This window comes from Cyprinus carpio, chromosome B22 (genome assembly GCF_018340385.1).
Source record: "Cyprinus carpio isolate SPL01 chromosome B22, ASM1834038v1, whole genome shotgun sequence".
Taxonomy (NCBI): domain Eukaryota; kingdom Metazoa; phylum Chordata; class Actinopteri; order Cypriniformes; family Cyprinidae; genus Cyprinus; species Cyprinus carpio.
Window position 1 is genome coordinate 4,799,128 of NC_056618.1, and position 15,679 is coordinate 4,814,806.

At 35.9% G+C, this 15,679-nt stretch overlaps 1 protein-coding gene and 1 long non-coding RNA gene across 3 annotated transcripts in view; one reads left to right on the top strand and one right to left on the bottom strand.

Annotated features, from left to right (window-relative positions):
- Positions 1-15,679, bottom strand: part of LOC109084161 (NACHT, LRR and PYD domains-containing protein 12-like) — a 941,455-nt gene that overhangs the window by 421,691 nt on the left and 504,085 nt on the right. The window contains 9 exon segments of the mRNA XM_042749119.1: positions 1,506-1,822; positions 1,824-2,897; positions 2,899-2,975; positions 2,978-3,332; positions 3,415-3,639; positions 3,766-3,850; positions 4,263-4,370; positions 5,030-5,134; positions 6,378-6,472. Coding sequence (XP_042605053.1) covers positions 1,506-1,822; positions 1,824-2,897; positions 2,899-2,975; positions 2,978-3,332; positions 3,415-3,639; positions 3,766-3,850; positions 4,263-4,370; positions 5,030-5,134; positions 6,378-6,421 — 2,390 coding nt within the window. The 5' untranslated portion in view covers positions 6,422-6,472.
- The window catches only part of LOC109078434, a 376,314-nt gene that overhangs the window by 146,185 nt on the left and 214,450 nt on the right, over positions 1-15,679 (top strand). The window lies entirely within an intron of this gene.

Here is a 15,679-nt window from a genome sequence, read left to right on the forward strand (position 1 = left end):
AATTGTATTATTCAAATTTCCTATATAAAACAAAGTAGAATGCTTGAATAAAACTTATATAACAAATATGTAAATAAAACAAAATATGTTAATAGGATCATATAATAGCGATGATTGTATATTTTAAAAGTGCTGCTCTATTATCTGGATGAGTGTCTTTGAGGTGGAGAAACTGGAGGTTAATAATCTATGCATTGAGGTTATGCAAGAGTAGATCTCCTTTATAGCAGAAGTTGTAGAAGTTGAACTGCATATTGGAGTAGAAATAATTATGGAACAATGTGTTTTTTATAATATCATGATGTGTTCTTCTGCAGCTAACTAAACAGCTTGTTTTGCTGAAAATAGACATTTTTACATAAAACCCATGTAAATCTAATAAACATAGCATTGCACTTTAAGTTGCAGTTTTTTTAGTTAGGGGTGGGACGGTTCACTGAAAAAAATTGAACTGTTCGGTTCTCTCCACAAACGCTTCGCATGCGCTAGGACCCGCGGTTCAACTTAAATCTGACAATGCTTCTTGTAATATACAGGGGTTCGGCTAATGTATGTTTCTGCTGATGGATTCTGGCTTCCCAGTACATTACAACAACAGCCATGAAAAAAAACAAAACAAAAAAAACAAAAACTGTACAAACCATTCACTCTTGTTCAATGGGAATGCCGTATGCTTGACTATGAGCAGTCATTCATCACCCGGATGCTGATAGCGCGCAAACAGGTGAGACCTGAACAGCACACGTTGATATCTGTGTTTAAACTAAACTCATGTAAGCTTTGCCAGTTTAAACATTTAAGAGCCAGAGGACACGAGCTCGCGCGTGCAGTGAGAAGATTTGTGCGTGCGCTCATCCGAAGCGCGCAAATATTAAGCTCTCTCTGAAGTATTGTGTTTGAATGGATGAATTCACACAAAATTATGTCAAAATGCACGTCTTGGTAAGTATCCTACAGCAGACATAGCCGGCTGAACGTACTGTATCAGTGCATTCTCTTAATATTAATCGAACAGCAACAACAGAGAAATCACTCACTGCTCTTAATTAAGTAGCTTTTGTAACTTTAATAAAAGATTAATCTTTAATTATATACAGTCAAATATGCAATGCTGTTTTACTTTTGATTACTTTATTTCCATTTCTGTACCTTAAAAAACTATGATAGACCTGACCTACAAAAAAAACTGAAATTACTGTTTATTTTATTTGCATCTTTTACAAATCTTTTACAAATCTTATACAAATCTTTTATTCGTATCTTCATTGTATTTATTTTTGCTGTTTCTTGTAGTTAGAATATTCTTATTTTCTTTACTTTTGTTTGAAAGTATAGTTTTTCCATAAACATAGCACATACCGAACTGTACCGAAACCATGACCATAAAACGTGATACAAACCGAACCGTGAAAAAGTTGGAACCGTTTCACCCCTAGTATCAATGTAGATTAATGTAATTTTAAGATGAGAACAAAACATAACAAAAAATATATTAAATAACTTACAGAGCTCTTTTAGAGGTTTTGATGACTGCTGATCCTCTAATGAGACACTCGTCTGATTTCTTGAATTTCTGAAGCTCAAACTCCTCCAGCTCCTCCTCTGATGTCAACAACACAAAGACCAAAGCAGACCACTGGGCAGGTGAAAGATCAGCAGATGAGAGACTTCCTTTGCTAAGGTGGGTCTGAATGTCTTTCACCAGAGTTTGGTCGTTCAGTTCATTCAGACAGTAGAACAGATTGATGGATCTCTCTGGAGACAGATTAGATTCTAATTTCTGCTTGATGTACTGAACTATTTTTTTTTTGCTCTGCTCATTTTCTTTTTTTCTGCGTCAACAGACCCTGTAAGAGTCTCTGATTGGACTGGAGTGACAAACCAAGGAGGAATCGTAGAAAAAGATCCAGGTGTCCATTATCACTCTCTAGTGCCTTGTCCACTGCAGTCTTGAGCAAATCAATCATGTTTTTACTTTTATTTTTCTGTTTTGTAGACTCACGAACAAATATACTTTTCTTCTTTTTTATGTCTAGAAACAGATGTGCATAAAGGGCTGCAATAAACTCTTGAATGCTCAAGTGAACGAAGCAGTACATGGTACCAAGAACGATCCCTGTTTCCTCCTTAAAGATCTGGGTACACATGCCTGAGTACACTGATGCCTTATAGACGTCAATACCACAGGCTTCCAGATCTGTGTCATAGAAGATCACATTGTTTCTTTCCAGCTGATCAAATGCCAGTTTCCCCAGTGAAAAGATGGCATCTTTATCCCAGGAAACATCTGGTGTATGTTCTCCATCATACTTTCGTCTGCTCTGCTGGATCTGAAATCTGAGAAAGTGTGTGTACATTTGTGTCAGAGTCTTAGGAGTGTCTTCAGTATTTGACTCCTGCAGTGTTTTGGAGACATCATCAGACTGATTGTTTTTCACAACATATTTCTTTTTCTCCTCTAAAATGTTCTGGAGAACAGTGGCTGAAATCCAGCAGAAGACTGGGATGTGGCACATGATAAAGAGACTCTTTGATTGTTTAACATGATCAATGATTTCTTTGGCCTGATTCTCATCCGTGATTCTTTTTCTGAAATACTCCTCCTTTTGTGCATCATTGAATCCTCGTATCTCTGTCAGCCGGTCGATACAGTCAGGAGGAATCTTACTGGCAGCTGCTGGTCTGCTGGTGATCCAGATGAGAGCAGAAGGAAGCAGATTTCCCTTGATGAGGTTCGTCAGGAGGACATCCAGAGAGGCTGTTGATGAAACATCAGACCACGTCTCATTATCCTTAAAGTTTACAGGAAGACGACATTCATCCAATCCATCAAGAATGAACAAGACTTTGAATTGATTTCTTCTTGTAAGGTCCAGTCCTTTTGTCTCTGGGAAAAAACTGAGTTATAAGGTCCATCAAACTTAGTTTTTCTTGCTCCTTTAAGTTCATCTCTCTAAATGGAAGAGGAAATATAAACTGATATCTTGACTTTCTTTTCCTTCGGCCCAATCCAGAACAAACTTCTGCACAGAGACTGATTTTCCGATGCCAGCAACTCCTTTTGTCAGTACAGTTCTGATCTGCTTGTCTTCTTCAGGTGCTTCAAACAAATTTTTGCACTCAACCTGTATCTCCTGTGATTCATGTTGTCTGGAAACAACTTCAATCTGTCTCACCTCATGTTCAGTATTGACCTGTTCACTACAACCCTGAGTGATATAGAGATCTGTGTAGATGTTCTTCAGAAGTGTAGAGTCACCTTGCTTTGCAATTCCTTCAAACACACATTGATACTTCTTCTTTAGGCTACACTTTAGCTGATGAATGAAGAACTGAATAAAATACACCAGGGATGAAAAAAACTTTTCTTTTAGCCTTTTAGTTAAACTATTTTCTCCAATACATTTATAAGACAAGGTGACAGATGATCATGAGTCTCTTACCTTCTAGAGTATCAGCAGCTTCATCTTGCTTCATCTCTCTCAGGAAGCAGAGCGTGAGATCAAGAGCTGCTTCTTTGTTTCTGCATCTTTTCTCATTAAAATCCTTCACAAAGTAGTCTAAGTCTTCTTTTTGTAATATTTTCTTAAACTTTTGCAGCTCATTCTTCAGAAATGTGATAATTTTGCTTTCAAGATCCTAAAGAAAGAATTAATACAAAAATGAAATTTTCCTTCCTTTTACATTTTTATGTGTCAGAAATCCTAAAAGAAAAAACTATTAGCCCGATAAAAGGTTAATATTATTGAAAATGTGTTTTTCTACCTGGAAGATCTGCAGGAGATTGTCTTTGAAATTCTTGTAGTTCCTGTGAGTCTGGACGTCTGAATCTAATGTCTCATACTGAACTCTATTAGTGAATAAAATGAAGTACTGCATTTTCAGGGACACTATTAAAGAAACAGTTTGCAAATATTTTTTAACAAAGACAGAAAGCAATAGCTGTTTAAGTTCACACTGTTAAAGTATAGGATCTATTTAAGTATAAATTTAGGTAAATATTAGGTCTCTCATTGTAATATTTTCTGTCCTAAAAGCAAACAACACAGGGGCTGGTGAATTAATAAAGTTATGTTAGTGCACCAAAATTTACAAAAATATATACTTCACATCAAATCAGTTAAAATTTCTTTGCTGATGCTTTTAGCATCTTAATGAAAACTCTGATAAATATTTAAACAATTATAGATTCATGATACATATTCAATGAAATATTTTCTAGCAGTCCATGTGCAACCAACAATAAGAAAAACATTAAATACCTTTTGGTAGATGATGCTTTTTTCTCACTTAAGTTCGGTGGCACACCATCTTTTGACCAGTCACTCTTCACAGACACAGAGCTGGACACATGTGAGTCTGATCTTACACTAATGACACAAAGAACAATATTACACAGTGCACTTCAGTCTAATTCATGAAGTTTTAATGTTGTAAATGGTTATTAAAACAGAGATATAGCTGTGCATTTGTTCTCCTATGCCTATAAATGTTTGGTTGCATGATCTACTCTGCCATCTAGACGTAGATTTGTATTTACGTATTGTAGAACTAAGCGGTATAAAAACAGCTTTGTGCCAGCAGCTATCACTCAGTTGAATAAGGATAGGTCTTAGGAACATTATTATTATTATTATTATTATTATTTTAGTCAAAGCGGTTTTTAGTGATGATGAGAACCTTAAAGCACTTTTATCATACATGTTGTTAAATGTTTGTGGTGTCTGTAAAATGTGAAAGATGTGAGAACTCAACACTGCAAACCTAGTCTACCCATGGGTACAAATAAAGTGAACCTGAACCTACTGTTTGTATAATGCTGAATTTATGCCTCGTATTGGCTGCTTGTATAATTGTATTACTGGAAATAAGCTCCAGAGTTCAATAAAAGTCACCATACATTGTGTTGTGTTTAGTGAATTATTTTTATTCAATCAACATCGATCACAAAAAAACCACAGTGACAAAATTAGCTAATAGCTTAATACGTCATATTTTCTAGCAGTCCATGTGCAACCAAACGTCATACCTTTTGGTAGATGGTGTTTTTTTCTCACTGAAGTTCGGTGGATCCTCTTTTGACTGGTCACTCTTCACAGACACAGAGCTGGACACATGTGAGTCTGATCTTACGCTAATGACACAAAGAACAGAGAACACTGTAACAGATACTTCAGTCTCATTTGAAGAGGTTTTGTGTGTCAAATGGGAGTTTGTTTAGTCCAGTTGAACACAAACTAGTTCACTAACTCATCAGGTCTGCTATAAAGGAATCATCTAACAGTCAAGTGAAGCGCTGCTTTCTCATCCTGCACAATTTCTACTTCACTAAGAAACACAACTGGCTCATACAATATCTTGTATCTATTTCAATGAATATAATGAACAATGGCCTGTGTGCAGTGAACGAGTCTGAGAAAGAGACAAAAGTCTTTTAAATTTCCCTTTAAAAATATCCATTGTAAGAGTTTAGATGTATATTTGTATTAATTTAAATGATATCTAGTGTGCCCATTATTTACATTATATACCCACTAAATATGAAACACCAAACGTGTAATGCAATCAACTTTATATGATAAATTATGGATGATTTGTTGATTTCTACAGGCTCTGAGAGGTTAACATTACAGATAATTGAGAAACATACAAACATGGTGCTCTTTTCTTTACACAGATGTGGTTGTTTAAAGAGAGTATCTTGGAGAAACTACATTTCATTCATGGCAACAGCAAGAAAAAGACTACATTATTGATGGGGTTTTATTCTTCACAGAAAGTGTTGAAATGATTCTCTGAAAACAGACTCAGTCTTACCTCTGTTTCTGTGAGAGACTCATCTTTCCTCTCTTCTCTGACATACTGCAGCTAAACCTGTTATTGATCAGCACTGGCTTGAGACCAACAATCTGCTGTTCAGTGTGACCTGGAGATGATGATGTTAATGAGATGAAGAAATATGTTGAGTTAGCAGCAACAGCAACAAAAACACTATATAAAATAAAGTGAGTTACAAACAAATGGAAATGTCATATTCAGTTGTTAAGTGGTCAACTCGCTTCACTTGAGAAAACTACCTCAGCAGCCATTTATAAATCACTGATGTGGAATAATTTACTTAAGTACAGACCCAGTGCTGAAGAGCGACTGTTAACTGACTGTAAATGATGATTCTGATTTTCATTTCTGAGATATTTATAATCTATTGGCTACTATTAAAATATAAATTTTTTTTATTAGGAAGTAACAAAGCTCTGAAGTTCTGCAAATCATTTGTAAATATAAAACACAGTTTGTGAAGGTTTTGTTTTTCCCAGCAAAGCTCTGAAGCTGCAGCAGTGTTTAAAATGATTCTCTGAAAACAGACTCAGTCTTACCTCTGTTTCTGTGAGAGACTCATCTTTCCTCTCTTCTCTGACATACTGCAGATGAACAGACTGGTTCATGAAAACAATCAGATGCTCATCATGACCTGGAAATAACAATATGTTACTGAGATGAATAACATGGCAATTCAGATGATGAATGTTGAGCCTACAAATAAAAAATGGGCTTCAAACAAATATTATTATTATGCAAGTAATAAGCATTATGTGGTCACACTTTACAATAAGGTTCCATTAGTGAACATGAACTAACAATAAAAAAATTGTAAAGCTTTTATTAATCCCTGTTAATATGAGCTAATAATGAACAGTTGAATAACTAAAAAATAATAATAAAAAATAATAATAACTACAAAAAACAAAACCAAATTAAACAAAAATTAAAAATAACTTAAAAAATTAAGTACCATTAACAAAGATTAATAAATACTGTATCAAATGCATTGCTCCATTGTTAATGCTAGTTAACATGCACTGTGGTCTCTGATGCATTGTGGTCACTACAGCGGACAGATATTTGGAAGCTATTTTGAACCATTTAAGACGTAGCATCATGTCCCAACCACCAACTGACGAACCCCCAAAGTGTTGTCTACAATTCCATTTAATTGTTGTCTTTTTATCTTTTTTTTTTGAGATATTGCATAATATATTCAAAATGCTGGCAGGACAAGGGGATGCACCATGTACCTCGGGAATAAGTGTTAAATCATTTTATTCTCTGAAAACCAGACAGGTACAAAAAATATTGTTCAGTTAATAGGATGTCAGAAATAGATTAAGAGCTTTAACACAATTTGAACACTGGTGTTGGTTTGAGACGTGGTTTTCTTCTCTTAAAACACCCGCCGGAGATGAACGTCGCTCTGCAGCAAGCAGATGCACAGACTGCTGCAAATGTAACTGAAAGTTCAGTCGAATCCTGGAGCTTAAAACTCATGCTGTGTGTCGAAATGCCTTACTATCATACTACTCTTACTATTCCTGCAGTATCCAGTGTATAAAGTGAATAGTATGCAATCTTTCTGTACTCATACAATACGCGGATGACCTACTATATTTGCCAGAATCTGCTGAATATAACTCATGTTCCCTGAAATCAGTGCTGAAGCTTGGTTCGGAATGACATACTACTATACATCACATTATATATTATTATGTATATATTATATCTATATTCATCATCCTATACAGTATGATGTGTGTATACTGTGAATAGTATGTGAATTTCCTGAATGCATGGAATGCCTGGATTACCTGCTACATTTGCTGAAATCTGATGTATGCATCTGAAGACACTGCATGGGATACTGTTTCCCACAATGCAACACATTTCAAACACTTTATATGTACATTAAGTAGTCCAGTAAACTGTACACAAAATATTACTGTGTATCTAAAAACAATATTGTTAGGAGATAAATTATCCCTTAATCTCTACAGCACGTTACTGATCAAGTCAAATGATGTCACCTTTATCTCTATAGTGCTTTTATATCAGGGGTCTTCAATGTTTTTCAGGGCAAGGACCCCTCAGGCAAGAGACATGGAGCAGCGACCCCAATACAAAATGTGTCAAGCAGAACTTCATATTAAGCATATAGCCTTTGAAATAAATAGAATCTAAGCATGTTATGATTAAGAATAATTAAATTATAGTAATCTATTAGTCTGCATTTACATTGCGCACATCTATTTTGACATGCCATATTTTTGTCCCGTGCTAGTATCATGATGTCAGTTTCAGAGTGAATCACAATCATGTAGATGTCACTCACAAAACTTTGCAGCATGTAACTGACCGTCGGTGCTCTTAGCAGCATGATAAACAATACTCTTATTCAACAGATTATATCTATATAACCTCGAAAATGCAAAACACAGCTCACTTCACAATTATACTAAAAATCTGTCACTCGTCTCAGTTCATGATCTCACAGCTTTCCATTAAAATCAGTAAAACTGTTAAAACTGCATTACTTTGCACTGAACAAAACCTCTTAAACACCTCTGATTGGTCACTGCATTCAAGAGATCAACAAACATGTCTCTGATTGGCTACATTTCTCACTGCTATAAAAACACGCTATAAATAGGAGCATTCCACGTTCTCCAGAGCTCAAACTCAAAAACACAGTGCAGCATTTGTTAAATCTGTTTATTTCATTACAGTATCATCTGATGCTGCAGGTGCTTCTAACCTAACAATCCTGTCAAATGACCAACAATAAACTCCAGCGAGCTGGGTAATCCACGTACGAAGAACGGACCCCTGGGCAGAAATGCATTTATTTTCAATAAAAATAAAGGAAATATAAGTGGAAATAAAATGCCTCATTAATAATAAAGGGTTTACTGGGAATGGTTGGGGTAGGAGTAGAGAAGGCTTTTCCTAATCGGCATCCATTTAATAATTTTAATATGATAAATTACACTCAATATGTTATTTCATACTGCTTTATAATGCACTACAGTACTGAGGTATAAATATCTGCCACCTAACTACTATTTACACATATCACTATTTTAATGTAAACAGAATTTATCATTATTTGCACTTAGTGAATATATCGCTTTTTCCACTTAGTGTAACTGCCAACAAGAAAATAATATCATCGTTCAGTGTTGATTCAGTTCTGCTCAATATGTAAAGTTCAGAAATGAGTTTAACTGGGCAATATAGCATTATTTACTAGCATTAACCCCCTTATTAACACATTTATTTGTGAGGTAATATTGACAGCTGACAGTGCTGAATTAATCTTCACTGTTTGTCATGTGACAGCACTGCAGCACACTACTCTAAAACATTATTATTGAACATTATTATTGAACCATTCCAAACACAAGGACAGTCACCTTCACCTTTTTTTTTTTTTTTTTTTCAGTGACGTTTGGCCAAATAGAAATAGAACAAATTTAACAAATCTGATATCTGATCAGTAAAGGCATTAAAGTGTAAACAGGCCTATACATGTACATTACAGAAAAGTCTTTGGTCACAATTATTTCAATTCTAATACTGTTTAATCATGCCACAGCAGGCCAGACCAAAAAAAACACAAACAAACAAAAAAGCACCGCCCTGCTGGAAAGAAATACTTTCGATTTCGCTTTATTTTAATTTATATTGTGTGGAGTTCATCTGAAATAATTAAGACGGCAGAAAATACAAAACAAAAAAACTCTCAAAACAACATTATTGATTTTTAGTAAACGCATTTAGTTTTAATATCCTCATTAAACAGTGTTTGAGTCTGGCGCTTCAGGAACAGACAGACACAGTCCTGCGGTAAATTAATTAATATTTGAATCACGCTTACATTTATGAAATACGATTATTCCCCCAAATAACTGTATCATGGGAGTATTCAAACTTACCTGCAGCAGGTCTTGTGCACAAAGAACAGAATCCAGACGACTTTGAAACACTTTCTATTTCGCTGTTAACACACCTGAGCGATTAGCCCTGTTTCACACTTCCGTGTTTCTGCTTCCGGTTTGGCGCTTGCGCTGCAGGTAAAAGTTTTTCTGGTGACAACAGCGGCCTTCTGTAACAAGAATAAGCTCGAGAATCAAACCCTGCGTCCCAGTTGTGTTATTCAATAACCAGACAAGAAACCAATATAATGAGTTATTACTGCTGCTGGCGTCTTTATTCCACGAGGAGCATTCATCACATACAAATCACCACACCACCCTTAACAAATGACTTTATACAATCATTACTGCACCTAGTGCACTAAACATCCCACTCATCACACCAGTGTGCACACTATCACCCCATCTGCCCTAAATAGTACTGAACATTACTGAAAATTACTGAATGGGAAAGAAAAACGCTCACAGAAGCTATAATTAATTCAATATTAATAATTTATGCTAGTTATTATATATGTCTGCTTTATTTATTCAGCCCTTTGCTTTTGATTTTTGGCTTGTGTTTAATGTTACACTCATTTTTGTCCCTTTGTAATTAACAACAACAACAGCAACAATAATAATAATAAAAAATGAATCAATAAATAAAAATGTAAAATGCCCTGATTTACAGTCCTTTGCTGCTTTAGGCTCCGCCCACTCCCGCTTGGAAACCAATCAGATGTTTAAACATTGTTTAGTGTCATCATCATTATCCCACCCCTCATTTTACGTCACGTGCTCAAGTTGAACCTCGTGTATCGTCAATTAAAGGTGCCATGTGTAAAAATTGAGGTAAAAATATCCAAAAAATGACCTACACTCATCAAAAGAATGAGAAGAAATAAGGGCGATGATGTCATTAAAAAAAAATGTCAAGTTATAGTGCTGCAGAGATATCAACCTTAATTAGCATTAGCATTACTAGCCACGGCCCGACAGGTGTCGTAATACCAGTTTCGGCCATGGGAGGCAGTATGCAGGCAACATAACCACCAGCCAACCTGCAATACACGAATAACTCGCACGGCTTGTGGGCGTACTTGAACCTGGATGTCAAGCAACCCGCGCTCGGAATCACAAATCAAATCCGATAAGAAAAGGAGCTGAAACAGAGTAAACATCAGCACTGCTTTCCATCGCTGGAGACAAACTGATGGACTTGAAAGAAATGAGCTTCGACTCCGAACTTGCAACATTTCTTTGGATTGGTAAGTAAGATGCTGTTAGTACAGTATTTCGCTAGAAGTTTGTTTTATATGTTTGCGTATTTTTTTCGGGAAGTTATAACATAGAAATGTATCGAAGGCTGTTCGATAAAAACGTGCTAATGTTAGCGATGGCTAACCGTAGCTGCTATTGATAATTAAGTTAGCTAGCTATAACTTACCCACAGATCCGATCCGGTTTTCACCTGTTATCTACCAAAGCCCGTCTCTACCAAGCTGATGCTAAAATGTAACATTACCTAAGAAGCTTGAAATGTCTTCGATGATAATGAACCCGAGAGAGAGAGAGAGCGAGAGAGGAGAGAGAGAGAGAGAGAGAGAGACGAGCGAGCGCCCCGGCCGCGCGCACGCACTCACTCACTATATTCAGAGCGGTCAAGTTTTTGAAAGCGTGTGAAAAGAGTCAATTGCGTGTGTCTCACGGTGAATGCTTGAGAGTTGGCAGCTCTGGTTACGTTGGTTGGCGCTAGCTTGGTCAACATCAGCTGTCTGATGTTGACCAATGATGTTGACAGAATGTTGTCTGTCAATTAATTTATTTCACAATAATGTGTATATACAATTTCAAAATGTAATATGAACAAAACGAATATGAACATATTCACTGGTAAAGGTGAAGGGGAGTAGCTTGAAGATGTCATGTTTCAAAATCACTTGACATCACCCGATCTGGAGGCAAAACGTCCTTTAGGCTTCGGCTATGGCTTTAGGGTTGTTGTGAAGGTAGGAGCGGAGCATAGAGACTATGCCGTTTCTCGTTTGTTACTCTAGAGTAGACCAATTCACTTTATTGAGGCATACTGCCCCCATCTGGTATGGAATGTGGAGTATGACTTGATTTTTTTGCCAGACATTACACATGGCTCCTTTAAGTCTTTGTTGTCAATCATCAGAATACACAAGTAAGTTATTAGCAGAAAAAAAAACAAGCAATAAAAGTATGAGTTGTTGCTAACTCAAATGATGGTAAATACAAGTAATCAAACTTTATTCTCTTAAGCTGGGCTCCAGACTAACATTTGAGAGCAGAAGCACCAGCACCACTGAGCTCTACAGCAAATTAGATCATTTAATCATTAAATTACTATTGTTTTGCATTAATAAGTGCAGTTACTTATAATATTTCATGTTCATTTCTTGTTTATTTTCTTTTGTTTATTGTTTATACAGATTTGACAGTAAAGCACTAAGCCTGAGTTAAGATGAATACAAAATGTATATTTATTAACAACAGTAACAGGTGCAAAATCTACCTTTTTATATACAGAAAATATATATCTTCCACTCTTATTAAATGTACCATTATTTTTCTCGCATATGGAACGGACCAACTTCAGTGATTATGTATGATTTAGTAGAAAATTGAGGAAAAGTTTGTGACTTTTTTACTTCATACACAAAAAAAGGTGTCAAATTCTGACAAAATCTGATTTCTTGATGATTTGATATTTTATAATAGTGATATTATAATATCAAAACAGAGAGAAAATGTAGAAATTAATGAAAAATAAGCCAAAGTGCTCCTCTGCTGCTGTCTACTGGTTATAACTGTGATTTTATGTATTTTTTTAAATTTTACATAAGTGTTCGTTTACCACAAAGTAGGCTATATTTTGTTCAACCCATTAAAAACAAAATTCAAACTGGATCATCTTAGAGCTTTAAAGTGCTGGAAATAGTTGTGAGAAATGCTTGAAAGTCATTAAAAAGTGCTTGAATTTGTCCTTCCTACGGTTGTTTATAACAGAGATTTCTGTGCTGAATTCAGACGCTTCTCACTGGATCTCGCACTACTGTTTCATCTGTGCAGTAACAGTGTCACCAACTTTGTCTCTCGAGTAAAGCTGTTCTGAGCTCGAACAAGTTTGTTTGTGTCGCGGTCCGAGCTGATAAACTCAGCGCGGTTTAGTTTCGCTTTCGTTTCGTTTGTTGTTTCTCAAATGCAAGAGAAATGGAAGAGCTTATGAGTCGAGACCACTCACAGAAATTAGGCGCAGCGGCAGAAAAAAAAATGGTCACAAAAAGCGAACATTTGATCGCAGTCTGGAGCCCTGCTTAAGAGAACATGCACATGTTACAGTTGTCAGGCGGGTAATGTCAGTTTTATAATCATTTCTCATTAAGTGTTTTAGGCGTACATTTCTTGTGAGGGTCAACTGTGCGCAAACAATGACTTTTGATTGCTGCATCATATGTTTTTTGGTTAGGTTATGATGACATCACACTACTGTGTGTCCATGCCAGGCATTACGTGTAGATCACAGATGTGTGGATTGGATTTGAACAGCCCTAAACAATCATCACAGACTTTTTAAGAGTTTTTATCTTGCCATTCCTAAAATACTTTTGATGATAATGAAAATAAATCAGTCTTTAATAACTATATTGTTTTTGAGTGGTTTTATATATATTGAGCACATTTTACAAGGTAAATCATATTTGCAAGCACTGATACTTAAATGTTTGTCTAATATTTTAATATCTACAGTAAGTTCTGTAGCTATACAAGTTTCTGTTGAACTGCACTTTATTTTAAAGTTGTTGTTTTTATGTATTTTAATATGACTTTAATGGCATTTTGAAGGTTTGAAGAAGCAGAGAGGCCTGTTGAGGAAACAGATTCAGAAGAACAGAAGAACAAGAGCACACAGACGCTGATAGAACACAGAGTCCAGACTTAAAAGAGCTTGTAGAAGAAGAAGACATTTTATCAGAGAACAATGAAGAAGTGAAGATAAAGAGAAGATTGGAGGATAAAGAGCAGATCGAAGGACAACAGACAGAAAGAGGAGAGGAAGAAGCAGAGAGGACTGTTGAGGAAGAAGGAGAGATGAAAGAGACTAAAAACACTACACAGACAAAAGAGATGAAGAAACAGACAGAAAAGAAAGATTATTGCACTTAAGATGAATGAAATGAAAGACAGAAGAGAGATAGAGGGAGTCATTAAAACCAGAAAAAGACTGTAGATAAAGGAAAATGTTACACTCCTGTTACTCATTAATGTGAGAAAGAGTAACACACAATGTGGCTAATTAGTCCCTCCTTCTAAATAAAAGAGTGAATGGTTGATTGTAAAAGTCACTCTTCATCTCAACATCTTTCAGAAGCTGCGGTTTGCTGTAGTTTATTCTGAGATACGCGTGTATGACTGCACATGAGCATCGACTGCTGCAGACTGAAAAGAGCTTCTTTTTAAATGCTTTATGAACATAGTTAACATTGGCTCCTCAGTCTCGGGTGGCATCTATGGCTCAGTTTTGGTGAAGATGATACGAATCCTAAATGATGAATTCAGATTTCAGATTGCATGCTTTGATGACAAACCCTGCTTCAGTGTGTTTCTGCAGCTGTGGCTCATGGCAGGTTGTGTTGTGTGTGGAGAAAGCTCTGTTGAGGTTAGTGCTAGGGTTAGGGGTTAGTTTGTGTTGTAGCATTCATCTTTGGTGACCTGCAGCTGACCCCTGTCTCTGTTTTTGTGCTGCTGGTGTTGTTGTAGCACAGTGATGTCACATGAGGATGCTGGGACGGTGCCTTTCAATGCTGCGCTGTTAACAGTTTTTACTGAGTTACGTTAAATACTTAAAAAATGTAATAAGTGATGTAATGAGGTTGTAACGGTGGTGGCCGCCCTAGCTCAAATAAACGCTTTTAAAGAAAATTCGGGCGCCAGACAAGATAAATCCTGATTACATAATAATTTGTTACAACAAAAAAAATAAAAAAAAAAACAACAATAACAATAATAATAAAAATAATAAAAAAAAAAAAAATATAATAAACACTATAATAATGAAAAACAGTCCAAGGAATAATTCACAAGGGAAATTTATTCCATAATGTCCATGAGAAAAAAAAAAACATGACAAAAAAGGTCATAAAAAACAAAGCTCACAACTTTTCACTTGACACGTGAAGTTGAGATGTACGTGCAGAAAACCGCGTCACTCTATTATTTTCCATAGTGGCAGTTTCACGTCCAAGTTCATTCATAAATTGACCATAGAAAAAGATGAGAGAGAGAGAAAGAAAGAAAGAAACATTAAATAAAACTTGTTATTGTTTCTTAAATCTGAACAATATCAACCAACAGTCTTAAAGAGCAAAAAATAACATTTGCATAATCATGAAAATAAACAGCATACAGAATAGGGAATTTAATGTGAGGGGTATGTGTGAAGTAATGTGTGAAATGGGTGGCGTACAAGTAGGGCTACTGACCCAGTTTGCAAACGTGAAGGAAGCTGAAACAGCAGGTTGTCGTCAGACACCAGGACAGGAGGATGAACGGCCAGCTTTTTGTTGGAATATTCCACCAATACAGACGGTCTGGAAGCATCACGCTTAAGTTTAGTCAAACTCCACGCCGCTCAAACATCACTCACAGGGAAAGATACTCCAAGCGGCCGTATTTTTCCTCCTCACTGGAATCCATGAACTCCTAACAATGCACCTGTAAACCTTGCACACAAACCTTTCTGATGACCGCGCTTCTCTCAGGTACGTCACATCTCCTTTATATCCTCCATCCTTCCGCCCGTACATATTAAATTAATAAAAAATAACAAAAAAACAAAAAAAATTCTATATCAAATAAATTCAAATCAATTAAAATAAACAAAAAATTATATAAAGATAGAAATT